Raw genomic sequence first — 18322 nt, 5'->3', positions numbered from 1 at the left:
ATTCTTACTTCGATTAGAGAACCTTAATCCTAAGTTATCTAGAGAAGTACGTTTGCAGAACTTCCTTTTTACTTACAGGAACTCACCTAATGCAACTGGAATGTCGCCTAATGAAATTTTATTTAAACAAAAACCTAGAACCAGATTTGATTTAATGAAGCCACATAATATAATTTCTAGAAAATCTCATAAAGAAAATAGAGAGCAAATATTAATTAACTTTAAGGTTGGGGATAGAGTATGGTGCAAGGAGTTGAGTAAAGGAAAGGGTTGGGTCAAAGGACTTGTTTTCAAGCAATTGAGTGCTGTTAGGTATGTAGTAAATGTTGAGGGTATTCTTAAGTATTACCATGCGTCCTCCCTGAGGCCTTGTTTTAGCCCAAATGTAGAATACGAATCAGACATACCTGTAGAAAATGAAACTAGACCTGAAACTTTGAGTGAGGAGCCATCAGGTCAGCCTTTTACCGAGGAGAATTTTGATAATAGAGAAGCACCTCTAGATTCCGACTACAATAGTGAAAACGCTAGAAGTGCAGTACCAGAGTGTAGTCCAGCTGCTAGAGAAGAGGAAGAGGGAAGGGACGTTAATGTGGAGCCTGTGGAGGTAACAGCCAGCCCAACGTTAAGAAGGTCAGCTAGACCGCGAAGAGCGCCGGATAGGTTAAATTTGTAATTAAGTTTTCATATAAACTTCTTTTGTAATTAAGTAAACTTTTAAAAAAGGGGACGAATGTGATATATTCGATTATATACATGGTAACATACTGGTTGTCACTGTTACCGCTCGATTTTATGTCATCTGTCATTAGAATGATTATGGAGTAAAAGTAAGCATTTTCCCTAAGTTGTATTTTATTTCAAAACTTATTATTATTACTCACCGCACTCCCACAATGGCATCATACGTGATTTAGCTATTCTTCCATTTTGTTTTGTTGTAAAACCGTAAAATATAGCCGCTTTATATAATATAATTATTATTTATCTTGCCACATATGAGTCAAAATAGTGTGTAATGTGGAGTCTTGCCAGTTCGCGCTTCGCGCCTCCTTTGACGCGGGCTAATAAACCGACAAATAACGGGGAACTAGGCGCGAAGGCGTGAACAATCTGCGAAATTGACGCCACACTTACGTTCGCGGCTTCGCGCCATGATTCGCGCATGAGTGTGGAGGGCCCTCTAGAATTGTTCCAAGGTCTCGGTGCGGTGCGATGGTGTGTAATAACCATAATACTTGCAACGATCAATAGACATTAAGTTCGTAACACATCATCGCACCGCACCAAGGTCATTGTGCGACGCACCCATAAGTAAGAGCGAGAAAGAGACATCGCTTTCTCGCTCTTATTTTTTGATGCGTCGCACAATGACGTTGGTGCGGTGCGATGATGTGTTACGAAGGCAAGCTGACATATTTTAATCTGTCTTGTCAGTGTCAATGTCCCATAAATGATAAAAAAAAAAAGTGTCAATGTCAAACTTAAATTTCGCTGCGTGCATGAAGCATGCGTGTTGCGTGTATGTGTGCAAATGCAAAGTGTTTGAATAGAATGTGCTGTGCATTAGTCGACAAATGCGCACCTAATTTTTTTTTACTATCGGGCCTAAACGAGAATCAAAATGGAAGAAAATACACCTACTGTTAGTTTGGTCTCCTGTATGCACTTTGTGCGCCGCGGGGTAGCCAAACAAGTTCCTGAAAAGGTAATTATGCTGCTTTTTGGCAACCGCGTATTCTGTGGATCTACTCGCCGGAAGTAAAGCTTACGAAATATCCAGTTACGTATAATTATTAGTGTACAATCAATGAACTTTAACACATTAACTGCCAGACTAAAACAAGGCGGGTTGGCGAGGCGACATAACTATCGACACGTTAGTGACACATGGCGGGCGCCAGGGCCGTGCCAAGTTTCATAATCAAACATCCTGTTACTTTTATTTTGTTAGTTCGGACTGGTCGACTTTACGTGACGCATTCACAAAGCAATTCTAATGTAAGCTTAAATACAGTGGAACCTCGATAGCACAAATATAAAGGGAGACGCCAACAAGTTTGTGTAAACAAGTTTTCGACTTAGAGAGGTTCTAGGTTTTTATTTGTCAGAGGTTTCGAGTTATAGAGGTAAAATGAATGAATCATTTGTATAAGATAGGTTATAATACATACCATGATAAATTATTTTCATTTCAGTTTTCGAGTTATGAAGGTAAAATTTGTACTGGATAGCCGTGAAGGGAATCTTTGGTTACTTCGTCTTGATGAGGTTAAATATTTCAAACTATGGAGGTTTTGCGGCTTTGAAAGGAAGGGAATAGCTTTTTATTTCGTGGTAACGAGGATTTACTCTTGTCAAGTTAGGGAGGTTCCACTGTAACATAATTATTATTAATGTAATCTTAAAAAAAAGCTATTGGAAGCAGTTCCAAATGATTTTTGAATTACCATTGAAATACCACTGTAAAACATACATACACAATCTCAAATGGATTTGATAATTTACGACATATAAATCATCATCATCTTCTTCGCATTGTCCCGGCATTTTGCCATGGCTCATGGGAGCCTGGTCTTCCAACTCAGAGGGTAAACTATGTCTTATTGGGATTAGTCCGGTTTCCTCACGATGTTTTCCTTCACCGAAAAGCGACTGGTAAATATCAAATGATATTTGGTACATTAGTTCCGAAAAACTCATTGATACGAGCCATTGTTTGAACCCGCGACCTCCGGATTGCAAGTCGCACGCTCTTACCGCTAGGCCACCAGCGCTTCTTACTACATATCAAATATTGTCTAAATAATATTATGCTGATGCCCTGCAAGCTGTGGCGATGTACACCAGCTAGGTGGGCTCTTTGGCGTAGCCTGTTATTATCTATGGCTACCTATAGCAACAACCCTAGTGGGTTGTCTGGCATCTGAGCAAAAGTTACGAGTGCCCACTAGATGATTTCCTGGCAGTGAATACGCTGCAATGCGTTTTGAAAATACATGTATTGTTTTCTGTTTTGTAGATCGAGCTGACAGAAAAAGAGCTTGAGAAAATTATAAAACAAACTGCAGATGAGTTGCGGTAAGGTCCTCATATGAATAATTCCTTAATCATGTAACCTGGCACATGCATCTGTACACGTGCACCTGGCTCATGTCACAGAATAAATAATAGTAAATTACTAGCTACAGAAGGTTCACTCTAACAAAACGCGTCTATTACTACAAATATGACCGCAAGGTGGCGCAAGCGCGAGCAGGCGTCCGTTCCGTCGTGGTGCGCGCCAACTACTATGGCTAGACACCAAAATTGGTTTGCGCCGCATGTACTTGTAGCGACGCGATGAAATCGCGGACTGAGCCACGCCTGCTCATGTTCAATCTTATAATGATTCTATAAATTATTGTGGACGTAAGAGGTGCTAGCTTATATCTAATTTATGTACTGGTGGTACGGGCCTTTCAATATATTAACTAAATATGAATAAAATAGTTTGACAGAGAGAGGAGAAGATGTATCCGATGATGAGGCTGAGGCAGGTCCCAGTTCTGCCCGACCTCCTCCAGAGAATCCCAATGATGAGTTTGATTTTGAAAAGTATGATGAAGAAGATTCAAGTAAGTGATGCTTCTGTCCACACAAATCGAATTATGTTATGTTATTATATATTTGTAGTAATGATTTTGTCAGGATGTTTAAATGCAAATTTCGTTTTCCAGGTAACCCAGTGGGCATAGGAACTGTAGCAACTTTACCCAACTTAGGAGACTTGGGTGACAATGTCCAGATTAGGGTAAGCAATAAACATTATATATGAGAACCCAATAGCACTTGATTTATTCAAGGTATCCAAATTGGAATTTCCAAGTATAGAGATGATTAGGCGGTAAAACTTTATCAATATTTAAGTTTTTCATGCAAAAAGTGATGCTGGTAGGCATTGTAGGCAGCATGTTTCTGGAATTTATAAAAATCAAAATATCGTCCTACTCCTATCGTACTACTTACAGCAGTCAATAAATAGGAAAATGAAAATTAGGGGAAAACTATAACTTTGGATCAATTATATTGGATTTTTTTTATAATTCTTCTGAATTACTTAAAATTGTTTTAAAATTAACTGTAACCTTTACTTAAGTAATATTGGATGTAAAAAAAATGGCTTTTTTACTACCTTGCGGAAATTCTTATAAAAACGTAACAACCTGTGGTAACAACCTACGAATAAAATACAATTGTGTACTATAATTGTAATTTAGTATCTTGCCTATTATTTCCAATCAAAGCTTTACATCTAAACCCATGTCATCCAGAAAAAAATAAACTTTTCTAAAATACGATCTTCGTCTCAGTGTAATAGTTAGTAGTCCATCATTCGGGCTTTGTTGTTGATTTTAGACCGACTATTACATAATATTACGTATTTACGTAACATGTCGAGCTATTCGACTTAATAATTCCTTCTACTGAAAACGGATGAGCTTTGTTTTTCCCGTTATCATTTTGAAGCAAGTCAGTAGGTACATAGCCTACAGTGCGGCACGAAATTACGTTAAGAAATAATTTTTTGGAATGTTTTGTGTGGAGCTCTGGACACTGGAGGCTTTGGACTTTTTTTCCTTCGTATATGACATATATTTCAGTTTATAGTTTAAATAGTAGTGTGTCTACTTGAAAAAAAAAAAAAACAAATTAAATGTTTTTTCTTGCTTTCACATCTCTTACAAACTTAAAACTACAATCATTTAACTAAAACAAAACGTATTATCCTTAAACTATTCTGCTATAGCTTTGATTAAAATTGTCAATGTCAACCCATTAATACATATGTATTAATCCATACGCCTAAACGTCCCGAGCAATTGTTGCGATATCTACAGCACAGCCACATAGTGGTAAAACTTCGGTCACATGGGGTTATTCCCACTAGTTACAACCGAGTTTTTACCAGTGGTAACTGCTGGGAATTTTTTTCCCACCTTTTACCACTGGTAACTACTGGGATAAATAATTCCCAGTAGTTACCACCAACTCGGTTTGGTGGTAACTATTGGGATTTATTTTTTCCCAGTAGTTACCACTGGTAACAACTTGGTGGTAACTAGTGGGAATAACCTGTCACACGGAAGCGGACACGCGCGCGGATCCGCTGTGTGAGCGAGAAAGAGTTGTGAGCATTATATGGCGATGTCCCGTTTGCACATCGCCGCAGCGCGCGGATCCGCGTCCATGTAACCGAATCGCAAACTATACACGTTAGAAATGTCACATTCCTTTGATACGTCTAATTAGGTGTTTTCATAAACCGCTTACATACTTCAAAAAATGCATATTTGTCATAGTTATGAAAAAATGACACATGATATATTTAAGTCCCTCCAAAACCTCTTGATGATTCGTGATTTAATATTGTTCAGTCCATTGTTAAAATATATAATTGCAGACAGACGGGCCGGACAGTGACGAGGAGGATGACATCATCAAGCCCAGCGACAACCTGCTTCTCGTCGGCCACGTGGAGAGCGACGCCAGTGTTCTAGAAATTTACAGTCTGTTTAGTGTTTACTATACCTACCTACTTTACACTTAACAAACACTTACTCACTTCACTCCCAGCCCAGCATAGCCTAGCCCAGCCCAGGAGTAACATAACACCTCATTCTAATGAACATACCGAGCTTTTTGGATACGCGAGAAAATATAATATTGGGTTAAAGATATTTTTATTTGTCGTAAGAAATATTACATTTCACTTATTTATTTATCGTATGGCATATCTCTACATGTCACTGCATTATAAAATTAAAATTTAAAACTAGAATCCTTAAAATAATCCACGGCTTTCCCAGTCAAGGTCTTGAGCTCTTCCAAGTTGCCACCGAATTTGGTGTTAGGGCATTCCAGCACCATGTGACGGATAGTTTGTTCCGGTTCTCCACATCCGCATGCCACCGATTCACACCATCCCCATTTATTCCTGTGGTATGTGGAGTTACCCACGTCAGTTCGGAAGCGGTTCAACAGACACCAGACACGTCGTTGGGTAGTGGGTAGGGTATATACTTATTGAGATAGGTTGATACATGCAAATATTATGTAGGCTACTGAGCGTACTGAGCGTAATATAAAACCTAAATTTGTACTTATAATCGTCGTGTATTTTCTGTTAAACTACACTAATATTTTTGTAAGAATTTACCTCGTCTGTTCAAAAGTTTTGAGACTAATGTAAACTCAAATAGTTCAATTACTGAAATGTTATACGATTACATTCATATTTTTATTTAACAACTACACTTTATTTAATTAGAATAAATTAAGTTTATTACAAATGGCCTTCTGTGTTTTTAATTATAGTCATTTAATATGTTGGCATTGAAGGGGTGCCGGCACGATACCGAAGATATTATGTTTACTAGCGGGAAAGTATCGGAAGTAAAAGACAACTGTAACAGATGAAATGTGACGTATTTAACCAAAAGATACCACATTGTCGCTTGTCGATAAGATTCATTTCTAATTGAAGCTACATGGAAATAGCGCCTTACTGACAAGCGACAGTAAGTACCCTTTTGATTGAAAATGGCACAAATATCCACGCTATACGCCACGCCACGCTATACACGCACGTTATACGCCAAAATATAGAGAAACGCTTCGACTATTAAGCTGAATAAGCAATATTTAATTACCTTGCCTGTATTGTGGTGGGGACGATATTTTCATGAGAAGATAGTATTTTTCCTTATTTTTGAAGAAAAGGCGCCAAATTCATAGTATTGTTATGATTTAAGTTCCCACATATTAAATGACTATAATTAAAAACACACAAGGCCATTTAAAATAAACTTAATTTATTCTAATTAATTAGTGTAGTTATTAAATAAAAAATATTAATGAATCGTATAACATTTCAGTAATCAAACTATTTGAGTTTACATTCGTCTCAAAACTTATGAACATACGAGGTATTGTTGACTATGTGTAATATAATTTTGAATTTATGATGCGATAATATTTTTGTAGTTTTCAACAAAGAAGAAGATTCTTTTTACGTACACCATGACATCGTTCTGCCGTGGTTCCCGCTGTGCATTGAGTGGTTGAGCCACGACCCTTCAGACACCAAACCAGGTATAGCACAAGCACATTTATATTGTCCTATTAAGTATATTGTTTGTTTGTTTGGTTGCACCGATGTTCAGTAACGAGAGATTTGTGAGCAGGTAATCTTTGCGCCTTGGGTGGCATGGACCCAGTCATCCAGGTTTGGGACCTGGACATCGAGAACTGCCTTGAGCCAGCCTTCAAACTCGGCCGGAAACCCAACAAAAAGAAGAAGACCAAGAGAGTTGGCCATAAAAACGCTGTTTTGGACATGTCTTGGAACAGAAATTTTACGTGAGTCTTCTACGAATTCACCTGTCAATTGGATTGTCTATGGCGGCGTTGAATCTTTGTTATTTGCAATAAATAAATGATGATTGAATTGAATTCCTCACAAAAAAGTATCATCGAGAGCGTCATCTACGATTAGTTTTTACCGGTCTTTCCCATTGAGTTATTCTCACCTGTTATAGTCTGCATCTTTTCAAATGACTTTTTAGTCTAAGACGGTAATCTGTTAAACAAAAGCCTTTGTTCCTTTGTGCGTGCGGTCGCCCATTGTGTACCATTGAGTCTGAGCGCGTTCTACGGCGCGTGCCATTGTCAGAGACAATGGTACACAATGGGCGACCGCACGCACAAAAGGAACAATGGCTTTTGTTTAACAGATTACCGTCTTAGACTAAAAGGTCATTTGAAAAGATGCAGACTATATCAGCAATTTGTTACCCCCGAAAATGTGTTTTTTTTCCCATCTGATACTATTTGTAACTAACTAAGTGAGTACTCGGAATAAACATTCCTAGGTGTTACCAACAAACACCGAAATAATTTTAATTCAGGCCGAAGTGAAACCTTTCCTGTGATATAAATAACTTACATTTACGAGTAAATACACATAAATACAAGTAATACTCCTTTTTTACTCTTTACTTCAATTACTTCAAATGTTGTTTCTGTATGTTTTTAAATGAATAGGGATGGTGTATTAAGCACCTGAAAATTATTAAAAAAACGTAGGCAGCAGTTATTTTTTGACAGTAATTCTGTTTAATAAATCGGATAGAATTATAAATAGTAGGTAATATTTTATTTTAAAACGGGTCACTCACGTATTATTAAGTCGAATAGCTCGACATGTTTCGATCCAATTTACGAGCATCCTCTTCACGGAGCAACGACACGTTCACGTTTTAATAGGTATGTTTCGAGCTCAGAAATAAATATACCATAGAAGACGCAAATACATCTACTTCGCTTGTCCGAACCCCGACCAAGCGTTGAGGTTGACCATCGCTCTTTACACTCCACGCCGCCGGTTGTTGCAGCCGGACGTCCGTGAAAACTTAAAAAATGCTTGGTCGCATGATAATTAACTGCAACAGCCCAAAAATTGCGAGCACCCAAAGGCAAGAACATATGTCCTATCAAAGATAAGTAATTTTGGCACGCTTGGTTTCTATACAAATCGTGGTATTTGCGTCATCTAGCGTATTATTCTGTGGTTTAAATCTGTGGTTTCGAGTCTCATGGCCCATGGGAGTTTTATAGTTAAAATAGTATAGTAGGTAACTTGACCTCACGTCACTTGTTCTGTTTTTCATATAGATTCCATCGTTGCTAGTCGTTTTAACCATGTTTTGACAGTTCGAAAAGGATACTGAATACCCTACTCAAATACCCTATTTTAAGAAAGTAAATACAGTAACCACCCTAATCCTGGACAGTTTATTAAGAGCAAATGTGGAGTATTTCTGTTTACCTACTGCAACAACTTTGGTTTCAACATAATTGACAAACAAAAAACCTAATCATGGACACGAAATAAAATCGTAAACCCCTACCTAGGGGTACCTAGGTTTTGCTTCATCAGTATTCAAAAGTTATATTATTTGGTGTTTCAGACATGTTTTGGCTAGTGGGTCTGCTGACAACACGGTGTTGTTGTGGGACCTCGACCAGGGAACCCCCCACACGAAGCTGGACTATTTTCAGGACAAAGTGAGTAATGCTGTGCATTCCAGTCCAGTGACAGTGACGTGTCTGGTCACCAACTCACCACCACCACCAGTGAACAAACGGCATAAACGCGACCCTGGTTATGAGCTCTGTAGGTATATTCGGTTTTCATTACTCGGTTTTTGTCGAGGTCACTTTTTTGACATGTTTTCAAAACGCCTGAAATGATTAACACGTGGCGTGACGTCATCTACATAATTTCATTTGTCAGCTAAGTGAGTAAATGGTAACTCGTGCAAGTAAGATAGATGCAGTTCTCGGATTTGATGCTCGATTCCAGCCAGACCACTCTCTAGTTTATAATGAGTACATATCTTGTTCAGTGTTACGGTTCAATCTTGCTTGGTAAAAAAGTAAATGTGCCATTTTAGGATGTAATGAATGTTGCAGGTGCAGTCTCTGAAGTTCCACCTGCGCGAGCCGCAGACGCTGTTGTCGGGGAGCTGCGACGGCGCGGCGCGCGTGTCGGACTGCCGCGACGCTGCGGCGCACCGCGCCTGGCGACTCGGCCCCGAGATCGAGCGCGTCGCCTGGGACCCGCACAACCCCTACTGTTTTGCAGTTAGTTAACCCACACATTATTGTAATATTTTATTTGTATTGTAACGTGTTTCTTGTGTATAAGTGTATCTTATGTGCGTGGGTAACTATTTATTATTATTATTTTGGAGCACTACATACGTGAGCTATATACAGTCATGATACTTATGATCAAAGACATTTAATGAGAAATGAATGTATCTTCCTATTTCTGCCACCGCGCCGCGCCTACTGCGAATTGTGCGGCTATAAACTATTGCATACACGAATGTTAAGTTTGTTAACTGCCTTTATCTACACACATATCATAAACCCTCTATGATGCCTTCAAAATCCGTAAATAATGGCCAACATTAAGATAAACTGTTTTGTTTCAGCAAATTTTTTATCTGTGAAAATGTTATTATTGCAAAATAATAACATCGATTTCGATAATATTATTTCATTCAAATTTCGAACATCTCTGAGAAACAAATAATTTTATTTCTATTCTAATATATATCAGTCGAGATGAAGTTTTATTCGAAATGAAATATCAATTGCATACAATTTTGACAAATCTCGCTTGATAGTTGGTATCGAACGATATAGCAATCGACCCCCACTCCAGTTTGTCTCTGAATTATAAAAAAAACTACGGATGCTTGAACATTTTTCATTCTGTAATTCTATTTTATTGGATTTATTGTGCGTTGTTGATATTTTATTTAATATTAGTTTCAACGGAAATATTAAATGAATACCTGTTAATTATATTTCATGTTTAAGGCAACGATGTATGTGAAGCATAATATCAACATAAAAAACTATGTAATCTTAGTTATGTGGCTAAAACTACAGTCAGACGGATGCAAGGCGAAAAAATCAAAGATACATAAATATACCTTTGAACATTTGTGTAATAAATTGATAAACTACATGTGTAAAATATACGACACGTGCGATAAAGATAGGTATGTATAGGTGGTAGTTGTATTTTGTACCTCGTTTACTTTTAGTTTCTTTAGAAATAAAACTTTAATTTCGTGGAGATTTGAACAAGTTTGGGAACAAATCAAATTATTTTTATTAAAATATTTTGATTTGTGTTTTTTAAGTAGTCACACTACTATATATAAATTAAAAACTGTAATAGATGTCATATATTAAAGAAAAAGTGACGAAGTAATAAGATATTTTTTAAGCCTTTCGTGGAGATTTCTTTGTTTATTTCATTGCATGTTTGAGAAAAGCACTATACATACATCGGCTTGAAAAGGTGTTGTCGGCCTCATAACTATCCGGCCTCACTACGTTCGGCCGTATATATGCATTCGGCCAGCAACCCCTTACGTCCCAGCCTCTGTAGTGATGTACTATTAATGAAGCCGTGATACAGTGAGTGCATTTGGTGATGCAGATGAGCAACAACGAGGGCCGCGTGGCTTACGTGGACGTGCGACACGACCAGCCCGTGTGGGACGTCACGGCGCACGACAAGGAGATCACAGGTAACGCCGCTCTGTCTTACTGCCGTGCCCGCGACCCCATCTGCACCCATCACAGTTACAGTTACATTCTGGAATATGGTAGTCTACAATCCAAGTTTTATTGATTGATTGTTTAACATGTGTAAAGTTCCCCCGAATTAGGCAGTCGAAGTATAACGCGCTATACACTACGCGCCACTTGCGCCAGCCCAGGGCTAAGCCACTAACCCAGGGTGAACCGGTTCAACCCTGAGTTACAATAGTTACCAGTACAATTTAACACTGGGTTAACGGTTAACCCCGGGTTAGTGGTTAACACTGACTGGTGCAAGTGGACCTAACTGAATTATCAAATGTCAACTTGACTATGGACAATCGGCATCAAATATACTATAGTGACGGTCAACGTGGCCGGATCAAAAACAAAATAGGACAATCTTACACAGATTGACTAAGTCCCATAGTAAGCTCTAGAAGGCTTGTGTTGTGGGTACTCAGACAACGAATATACCTACAAATACATAGAATGCACCCAAGATAGGTCCTAAGACTCAGGAACTCGAGAACAAATATCTCTGCTCACATATAGCATGTATTCATTTACATTATTTTAGTTCCATAAGTAGTAGTTACTATTTTTTAAGCCTTTTTCACAAAAAGATACGTCAATATTGTTTACTCTTTTTCTAATGAATAAAAGGTATACGTTACCTTATTCAGTGTAAAATGCCCATTTTTTCTGCTACAAAAGGGTACGCTTTTTATTTGTAGGTCTCATCCTGAGCGAAATTCCCGGCCTTATGGTTACCGTCAGCACGGACGGCAAACTCAAGACTTGGGACATCCAAAGGTATCGTATCCATAAGAATCTTAGTTTTCTAACATAAATCACAAACTCGCTACCTACTTGCGAAAAATGTTGGTGCAGTGTACAACCAGACCTCACCTATGAATGAAGTTTTTCTTTGGGAATGTTTATGTGTATATTTTGTTAAGGTTTTGTTAAATTGGTAGAAATATGACGATGTTTGCTAATGAAGTTAGAAAAAATTACGCTGGCTTAATCGAAAACGCTGCCCAATCTATTTGATCTCAATGCATGGTGGACTTGTCTCTCTTTCATTGGTCTACAAAAAGGTGCGCGATGGCTGTCTGTCTATATTTTAAGAATAATTAACCCATTATTAACTTCTAAAAAAACCGGACAAGTGCGAGTTGGACTCGCCCACCGAAGGTTCCGTACAAATTTAATTTTAAATGTTTGCTGTTATGGCGGCAACAGAAATACATCAGTAAAAATTTCAACTGTCTAGCTATCACGGTTCATGAGATACAGCCTAGTGAGTGGTGACAGACTAATGGACAGTGAAGTCTTAGTATTATTAGGCTTCCGAAGTGAATACTTGTTACAGAATGTATTTTATTATGCTTGACTCTCCATGCGAAGCCGGGCCGGGTCGCTAGTTATTAATAAACAATTTAAATCAACTTGATAATATTGCACCTTCTCAATAAATTCTAATTGTTTTTGCTTTAGCTACCTCTTACCACACTAAAACGCTTTTTAGTGCGGTGCGGCTACAAAACAAGGGAAAACATTTTCTTGTGCAGATGTTTTGACCTTATTACAACGACATAAAGCTTATAATTGGCGGTGACACTTGTGATAATAGTTCGGGAACCTACATGTTTTCGACGATGACAAACAAAAGGATTTTGGAAAACAATGGATGGATGGACAACGTGCGCATTTAAGTTTATTACCTGAACGCTAGTGAGAAAGTGACCAAAGTAAATTATGAATGATTACCAATTTAAAGATCTATCTTAATGTAATTAGCAATATTATCGCAAGTTATCCAAGGTAGTATGGGTTTTTATGGTTCTTAGGTAAAAGTTTGCTTTTCATTTAAGCATGATTACTCGATAATCCCGCTTTTGTGTACCTACTAATAACTTTTTTGCGCCTTGGCAGGTTTGTTGTTTTGGCAAAGCAGTAATAGATCCGAGATAAAAATAACCACGAAATAATTAAACTGTTATTTTTAATTAATATTGTATTCTGTCTGCACACCTATTATTAACGAAAATACTGTAATAATCTCAACTAATCCATTATGTAATTATAAAAAAAAACTATGATCGATATCAAATTTATGTAATTAGCTTCGAAGCAATCGGTTTTATTAAATGATATAAATAGTTTAAAATAAAAACTATGTATACCTACTATTAAACATAGGAAGATGGCTCAGTACCTATGTTTTATCAATATGGTTAAAAACAATTTAAAAAAAGTAATTGTGCGGTTTTATGAAACCACGATGCAAGTGAAACTTTTTTCGGATTGTAGGCATTTAACTAAAAAAAATCGGAAATTAATTTGATTTACGGTATTAAAATCGCGGTTTTAATCTTAACTTAATAAATTGGGGCGATAGAATAAAAGCTTCACTTTAAAAATCGTACGAGAAACGAATTCATCTGAAGTCAACATAATAAAAATAATAATAATGGACCTTGTTACCATTGTACATTGGCTCAAACTGGTTCGGAGTATTTGGACCCGTTCGGAACGGTCTTAAGTACCCGTGTACTAACGTTTTCGAATCCCGGCGGTTCCGTGTTAACCGGGTTCTTAGTACCGCCGGGCTTAAGAGCCAACAGGAGCTCAGCGAATTCTCAATTTTGAGATTTCAAAGTGATTATCGCCGTCGCGCTAACGGGGGCGGCGCCGCCATATCCCCGTGTGTGTGGTGCACGCACACAGACGCGCACGTCATTTGCGCTCGCGGACCTTATCTTGCAAGTTGCAAGTCGCGTCGCGGCCCGCTATATAGGCATATCATAGGCTATAGGTACCTAGTTCTTACAAACTTTTTCTTCGGTTAATAACTTGTTAGCTTAGCTCGCTACCACCACTGAGCGTTTCTTATTTCCTGTTATTGTGATTTAACTTCTTGATTTTAGGTACCTGAATTCAATATCCTTCTACAACCTGCAATCCAATTTACGTTTTAACTTTTACAGGAGAGTAAAAAAACAATCATTTCTTTTCTGATTTCCGTGCGGAAAGTATCAACTTTCGGCACGCTGTGCTATTAGTACCTATATTGTGCAACGAGGGGGGTAAGTGAGATTTTGTAAAGGAGGAGTTTACAATATTCTTACCCCCGAGTTACACACAATGGTTTTCGTTACACTTGTGATGAAAAACTAAATTTTCAGGGAAATAATTATAAAGTACGGTGACATTTTAAATATTCGTCCGCCATATTGTCATTTCTTGACAGGTTAGGCATCTAAGGTACAGACCTTCGGCATTCAGCCACGATTGAAAATTTTGTGTAAAAATATTTTAAACGGCTATTAAATTAATCCAATTAAATATTATAAATAAAAATACTAAATTATAATTGTCACTATTGTCAGTATTTTAGAAGTAAAAAAACTCCCTTGCACACCCTTATAGGTACTTTAAACAAAGTATTTTACTTATAACTTACTTGGTTCGTACTTCGTATGAATTAGTGACATATCTCATTAAAAAAAGAAAGCTATAACTCCCGCGGGAACAATATAGGCCTTTTCCCTTCAGTACACCTGCATGAAATAAGATCTTTTCGAGCAAGTGTGATGAAAAACAAATTTGCCGCTCTCCGACTTCGTTGAATAGAAAAAAAGAAAGCCTCAGGTTAGATAAAATTATCATAACAAAGAAACATGTGACATGATATTTCTTACGTTGATGTAATTATGGAGTTTTATTAATGGTCCGTTTTTTATTTATGAGTCATATTTTGATAAAAATAGGTATGTTTGAAGAGCTCCTAATCCTGGTCGGAATAAATATGAAACCCCAATTTGGGACAATAGTCTAGTCTACAAAACGTTCAAGGTGGTGAAAAATATAGTGTAAGCTGTTCGCATAAAAAAACTGCAAATCGATGTACAGGTTAGCCGTTTGGTACACGTATACTAAAACAAAATGTTTGACCCGCAGTGAAAAAAAAATCCCTTGGGAGGGGTGCTGAAACTTTTTTTTGTATAAAAAAAACTTTTTTTTTTGTTTCAAATAAACTATTTTTTTAAAACCTATCGTATTCTTCTCTTATCTATCATACGAAAGGGCTTTTTGAAGCGATTCTGAAAATATACCACATCATTACCTTTTAGCCATTTTTCTTAAATTGAAACAAAAAGAATTTTCAAAACATACCAAGTTTGGGCTGCTCCAGATACGATATGGCTGATTTTTTGTACAATATACCACAAATAATACGTGATATCCTCATATCTAACCCCAAAAAAGCAATGTTAAAAATAATATTATTTAGGTTTTTTTTTTCAATACAAAGTGACACAGTTAGGTTTAAAGATCTTTATTTTGTCATAAGAATACATAATATTCACTTACACGAGATTTTTTTTTTTTTCATGCAAAATACATTTTATCGGTGAGCGCACACTTAACTTATAACAAATAACTTAATACTGTTGGTATTAACATATATGACTTAAACTAAAAGTATACAAATTAAACTAAATTAAATAAAAAACATTTTTTTTGTCGGGTATATCAATAACTTATAAACAGAACAATTAGCAATGGAATGCGAGCGTAGTTGCTACGGCCCGGATCGGCCGTTCTACTTCAATATCTATTTTACGAGACTTATGGAACTGTACTGCAGATACGGTACATATTAATCATACAATGATACGTAATATCCATATATCCAACATGAAATACCTCTTTAACCCTTTAACTTGACCCCAAACTTGGTATGTTTTGAAAATTCTATTTGTTTTAATTTACAAAAAAAATGGCTAAAATGTAATGATGTGGTATACTTTTAGAATCGCCTCAAAAGCCCTTTCGTATGATAGGAATAGGTTTTTTTTTTACCATACAAAAAAACACACCCCTCCTAAGGGATTTTTTTAGGAACTGCGGGTCAAAAATGTTGTTTTGACCTCTTAGTATGCGTGTGCCAAACGGCTAACTTGTACATCGATTTGCGGTTTTTCTTTGAAATTGGGTTGTACGGCTGCCACTAATAGAGATACTAACTGCTAAAAATACGTATGATACCTCATTAGATTCGGAATGATATCTAGAAAAATGTATTCGAAGCGTTTATTCCCACATAAAAAAAGTTCAAAAGCTATTAACAAAAAACGGCCAAGTGCGAGTCGGACTCGCGCACGAAGAGTTCCGTACCATTACGCAAAAAACGGCAAAAAAATCACGTTTGTTGTTTGGGAGCCCCACTTAAATATTTATTTTATTCTGTTTTTAGTATTTGTTGTTATAGCGGCAACAGAAATACATCATCTGTAAAAATTGCAACTGTCTAGCTATCACGGTTCATGAGATACAGCCTAGTGACAGACTGACAGATTGACAGACAGACAGTCAGACAGACAGACAGATATTATTTTAAAGGTATTAAATATTCTTTTAAAAATTAGAAAAAAAAATGGTGTATTTAAAACATATCATGGAATATACTACGGTTATAAGTTGATGTTACGTAAAGTTATTTTTTCAACAAGTTAGGCAATTATTAAGTAACCACATTTTTCTCGAACTTTCGTCTTTGTTGTAAATAAAAAAAAAAGAAAATTATTGGCGTAAAAAGTATTTCGCCCCGTGGAGCCCTTTTCATATACATACTTAATAAGATCACGTCAAAAACGTTTTAACGTTTTTTTTACTGAATAAAATTAATACTTTGTTTAAAATAAATTTTAGAATAATAGTTAAAATTGTAAAATATAAAACAATATTTTAACCAAAGTATTACTAATGTTTTTTACAATCAAATGTATGAATACGTACTTAGAACTAATACTTTTCAAATAAAGAATAAATGGACTAAATTGTGTAATTAATTTTCAGTGCAAATCACCACAATTTGCTTCTAAAGAGCAAATCAGTTACCAAAAATTATATATAATTTTAATGTTTCGTTCATATATTCAGATTTGTGTATGAAAATGTGAAACTATTATTTCTAAAATAAATTATTCGTCCCTAATTTACACAAAAATTATACCAAATTTGATCTCATAGCAACAGATATGTAGAAATAGAGGCAAACTGGACCGCAGAAGCCGACTTTTCCCCTCCCTTTTTGGGGTGTAGCCAGGACTTAATCTCGTAGCTAGTGCGTCAGCTCAGCTTTGTATAAACCAAGGAATAATAAATAGTGTTAAACGATATCCCCTGAGGCCAAAGTGCATACTCACTTTACTTACTTCGCCTACTAAGAGGCAAATCGCGACTTTGTTATGGTTTATCGATCTTATCACATCACTAGATTATCGGCATTCAATGTCGACTATTGCCCATCACTTTTCTGTATGTTATTTTAGGGGCGAGGTCATATTTCTAAATACGTACATATTAAAAATATGACCCCGCCCCTAAAATTAGTGCGATAAGAACAACTGCAGCTTAGGCGAAAAATCCTGCGTAAAAATCTCAATAATCGAGGTTTTGTACTCGACTGTTTCCTCCTCCAAAACTTAACCAATCGTAACCAAATTTGGAAATCTAAATGATAATGAAATTGTCTGTGTCGGACTGTTTTGATTTTTTGGCTAATTGATATCAGTTTTGAATACCACGCCTCTCATTGCGGCATAGTCAGTGAGGCTATTTTTGGCCATGTTTGAAGGGCTCTAGCGCCTTAATAAACAAAAATATCAAAAAAAGCAAAACACACCGACAGATATTGACAATATTAATCTGTGTTGAAAAAATCATTGCTCTAGCTTCAAAAACCACGGAGGAAAAAGTCGAGTACGTTTATATGGAGAAATGACCACTCCTGTTGGCTCTTAAGAACACGGGTATTCGTTTCGGCGTGTAACACGGATACCGGGAGCCCTAGACTTTTTACCCTTTGGGTACGGAACCCTAAAAAATAAAGTTCTTCAAACTATATCGTGTTACATATCAAATGAAAGAGCTTATTGTGAGTATCTCAAATATATATCTATCTATATATATAAACATAAAAGTCCTGACTGTCTGACTGACTGACTCACTTAAATCAACGCCCAGCCCAAACCGTTGAACCTAGAGAGCTGAATTTTTCACAATAGGTAGCTTTTATGACGTTAGTATCCACTAAGAAGGGGTTTTTCAAAATTCATCCCCTAAGGTGGTGAAAAAG

The 18322-nt window shown here is 36.8% G+C and overlaps 2 protein-coding genes across 2 annotated transcripts in view; one reads left to right on the top strand and one right to left on the bottom strand.

Annotated features, from left to right (window-relative positions):
- The window catches only part of LOC134754353 (aspartate aminotransferase, cytoplasmic), a 124516-nt gene that overhangs the window by 51939 nt on the left and 54255 nt on the right, over nt 1-18322 (bottom strand). The window lies entirely within an intron of this gene.
- Nucleotides 1511-18322, top strand: part of LOC134754328 (periodic tryptophan protein 1 homolog) — a 38054-nt gene continuing 21242 nt past the window's right edge. The window contains exons 1-11 of the mRNA XM_063690594.1: nt 1511-1708; nt 3023-3081; nt 3493-3617; nt 3720-3793; nt 5444-5549; nt 7027-7134; nt 7227-7401; nt 9012-9108; nt 9517-9687; nt 11066-11156; nt 11907-11985. Of these exons, the coding sequence (XP_063546664.1) occupies nt 1625-1708; nt 3023-3081; nt 3493-3617; nt 3720-3793; nt 5444-5549; nt 7027-7134; nt 7227-7401; nt 9012-9108; nt 9517-9687; nt 11066-11156; nt 11907-11985 (1169 nt within the window). The 5' untranslated portion in view covers nt 1511-1624. The remainder of the gene's footprint in view (nt 1709-3022; nt 3082-3492; nt 3618-3719; nt 3794-5443; nt 5550-7026; nt 7135-7226; nt 7402-9011; nt 9109-9516; nt 9688-11065; nt 11157-11906; nt 11986-18322) is intronic.

This window comes from Cydia strobilella, chromosome Z (genome assembly GCF_947568885.1).
Source record: "Cydia strobilella chromosome Z, ilCydStro3.1, whole genome shotgun sequence".
Lineage (NCBI taxonomy): Eukaryota > Metazoa > Arthropoda > Insecta > Lepidoptera > Tortricidae > Cydia > Cydia strobilella.
Note: the sequence above shows the minus strand (reverse complement) of the source record. Positions and strands in the feature narration are given on the sequence as shown.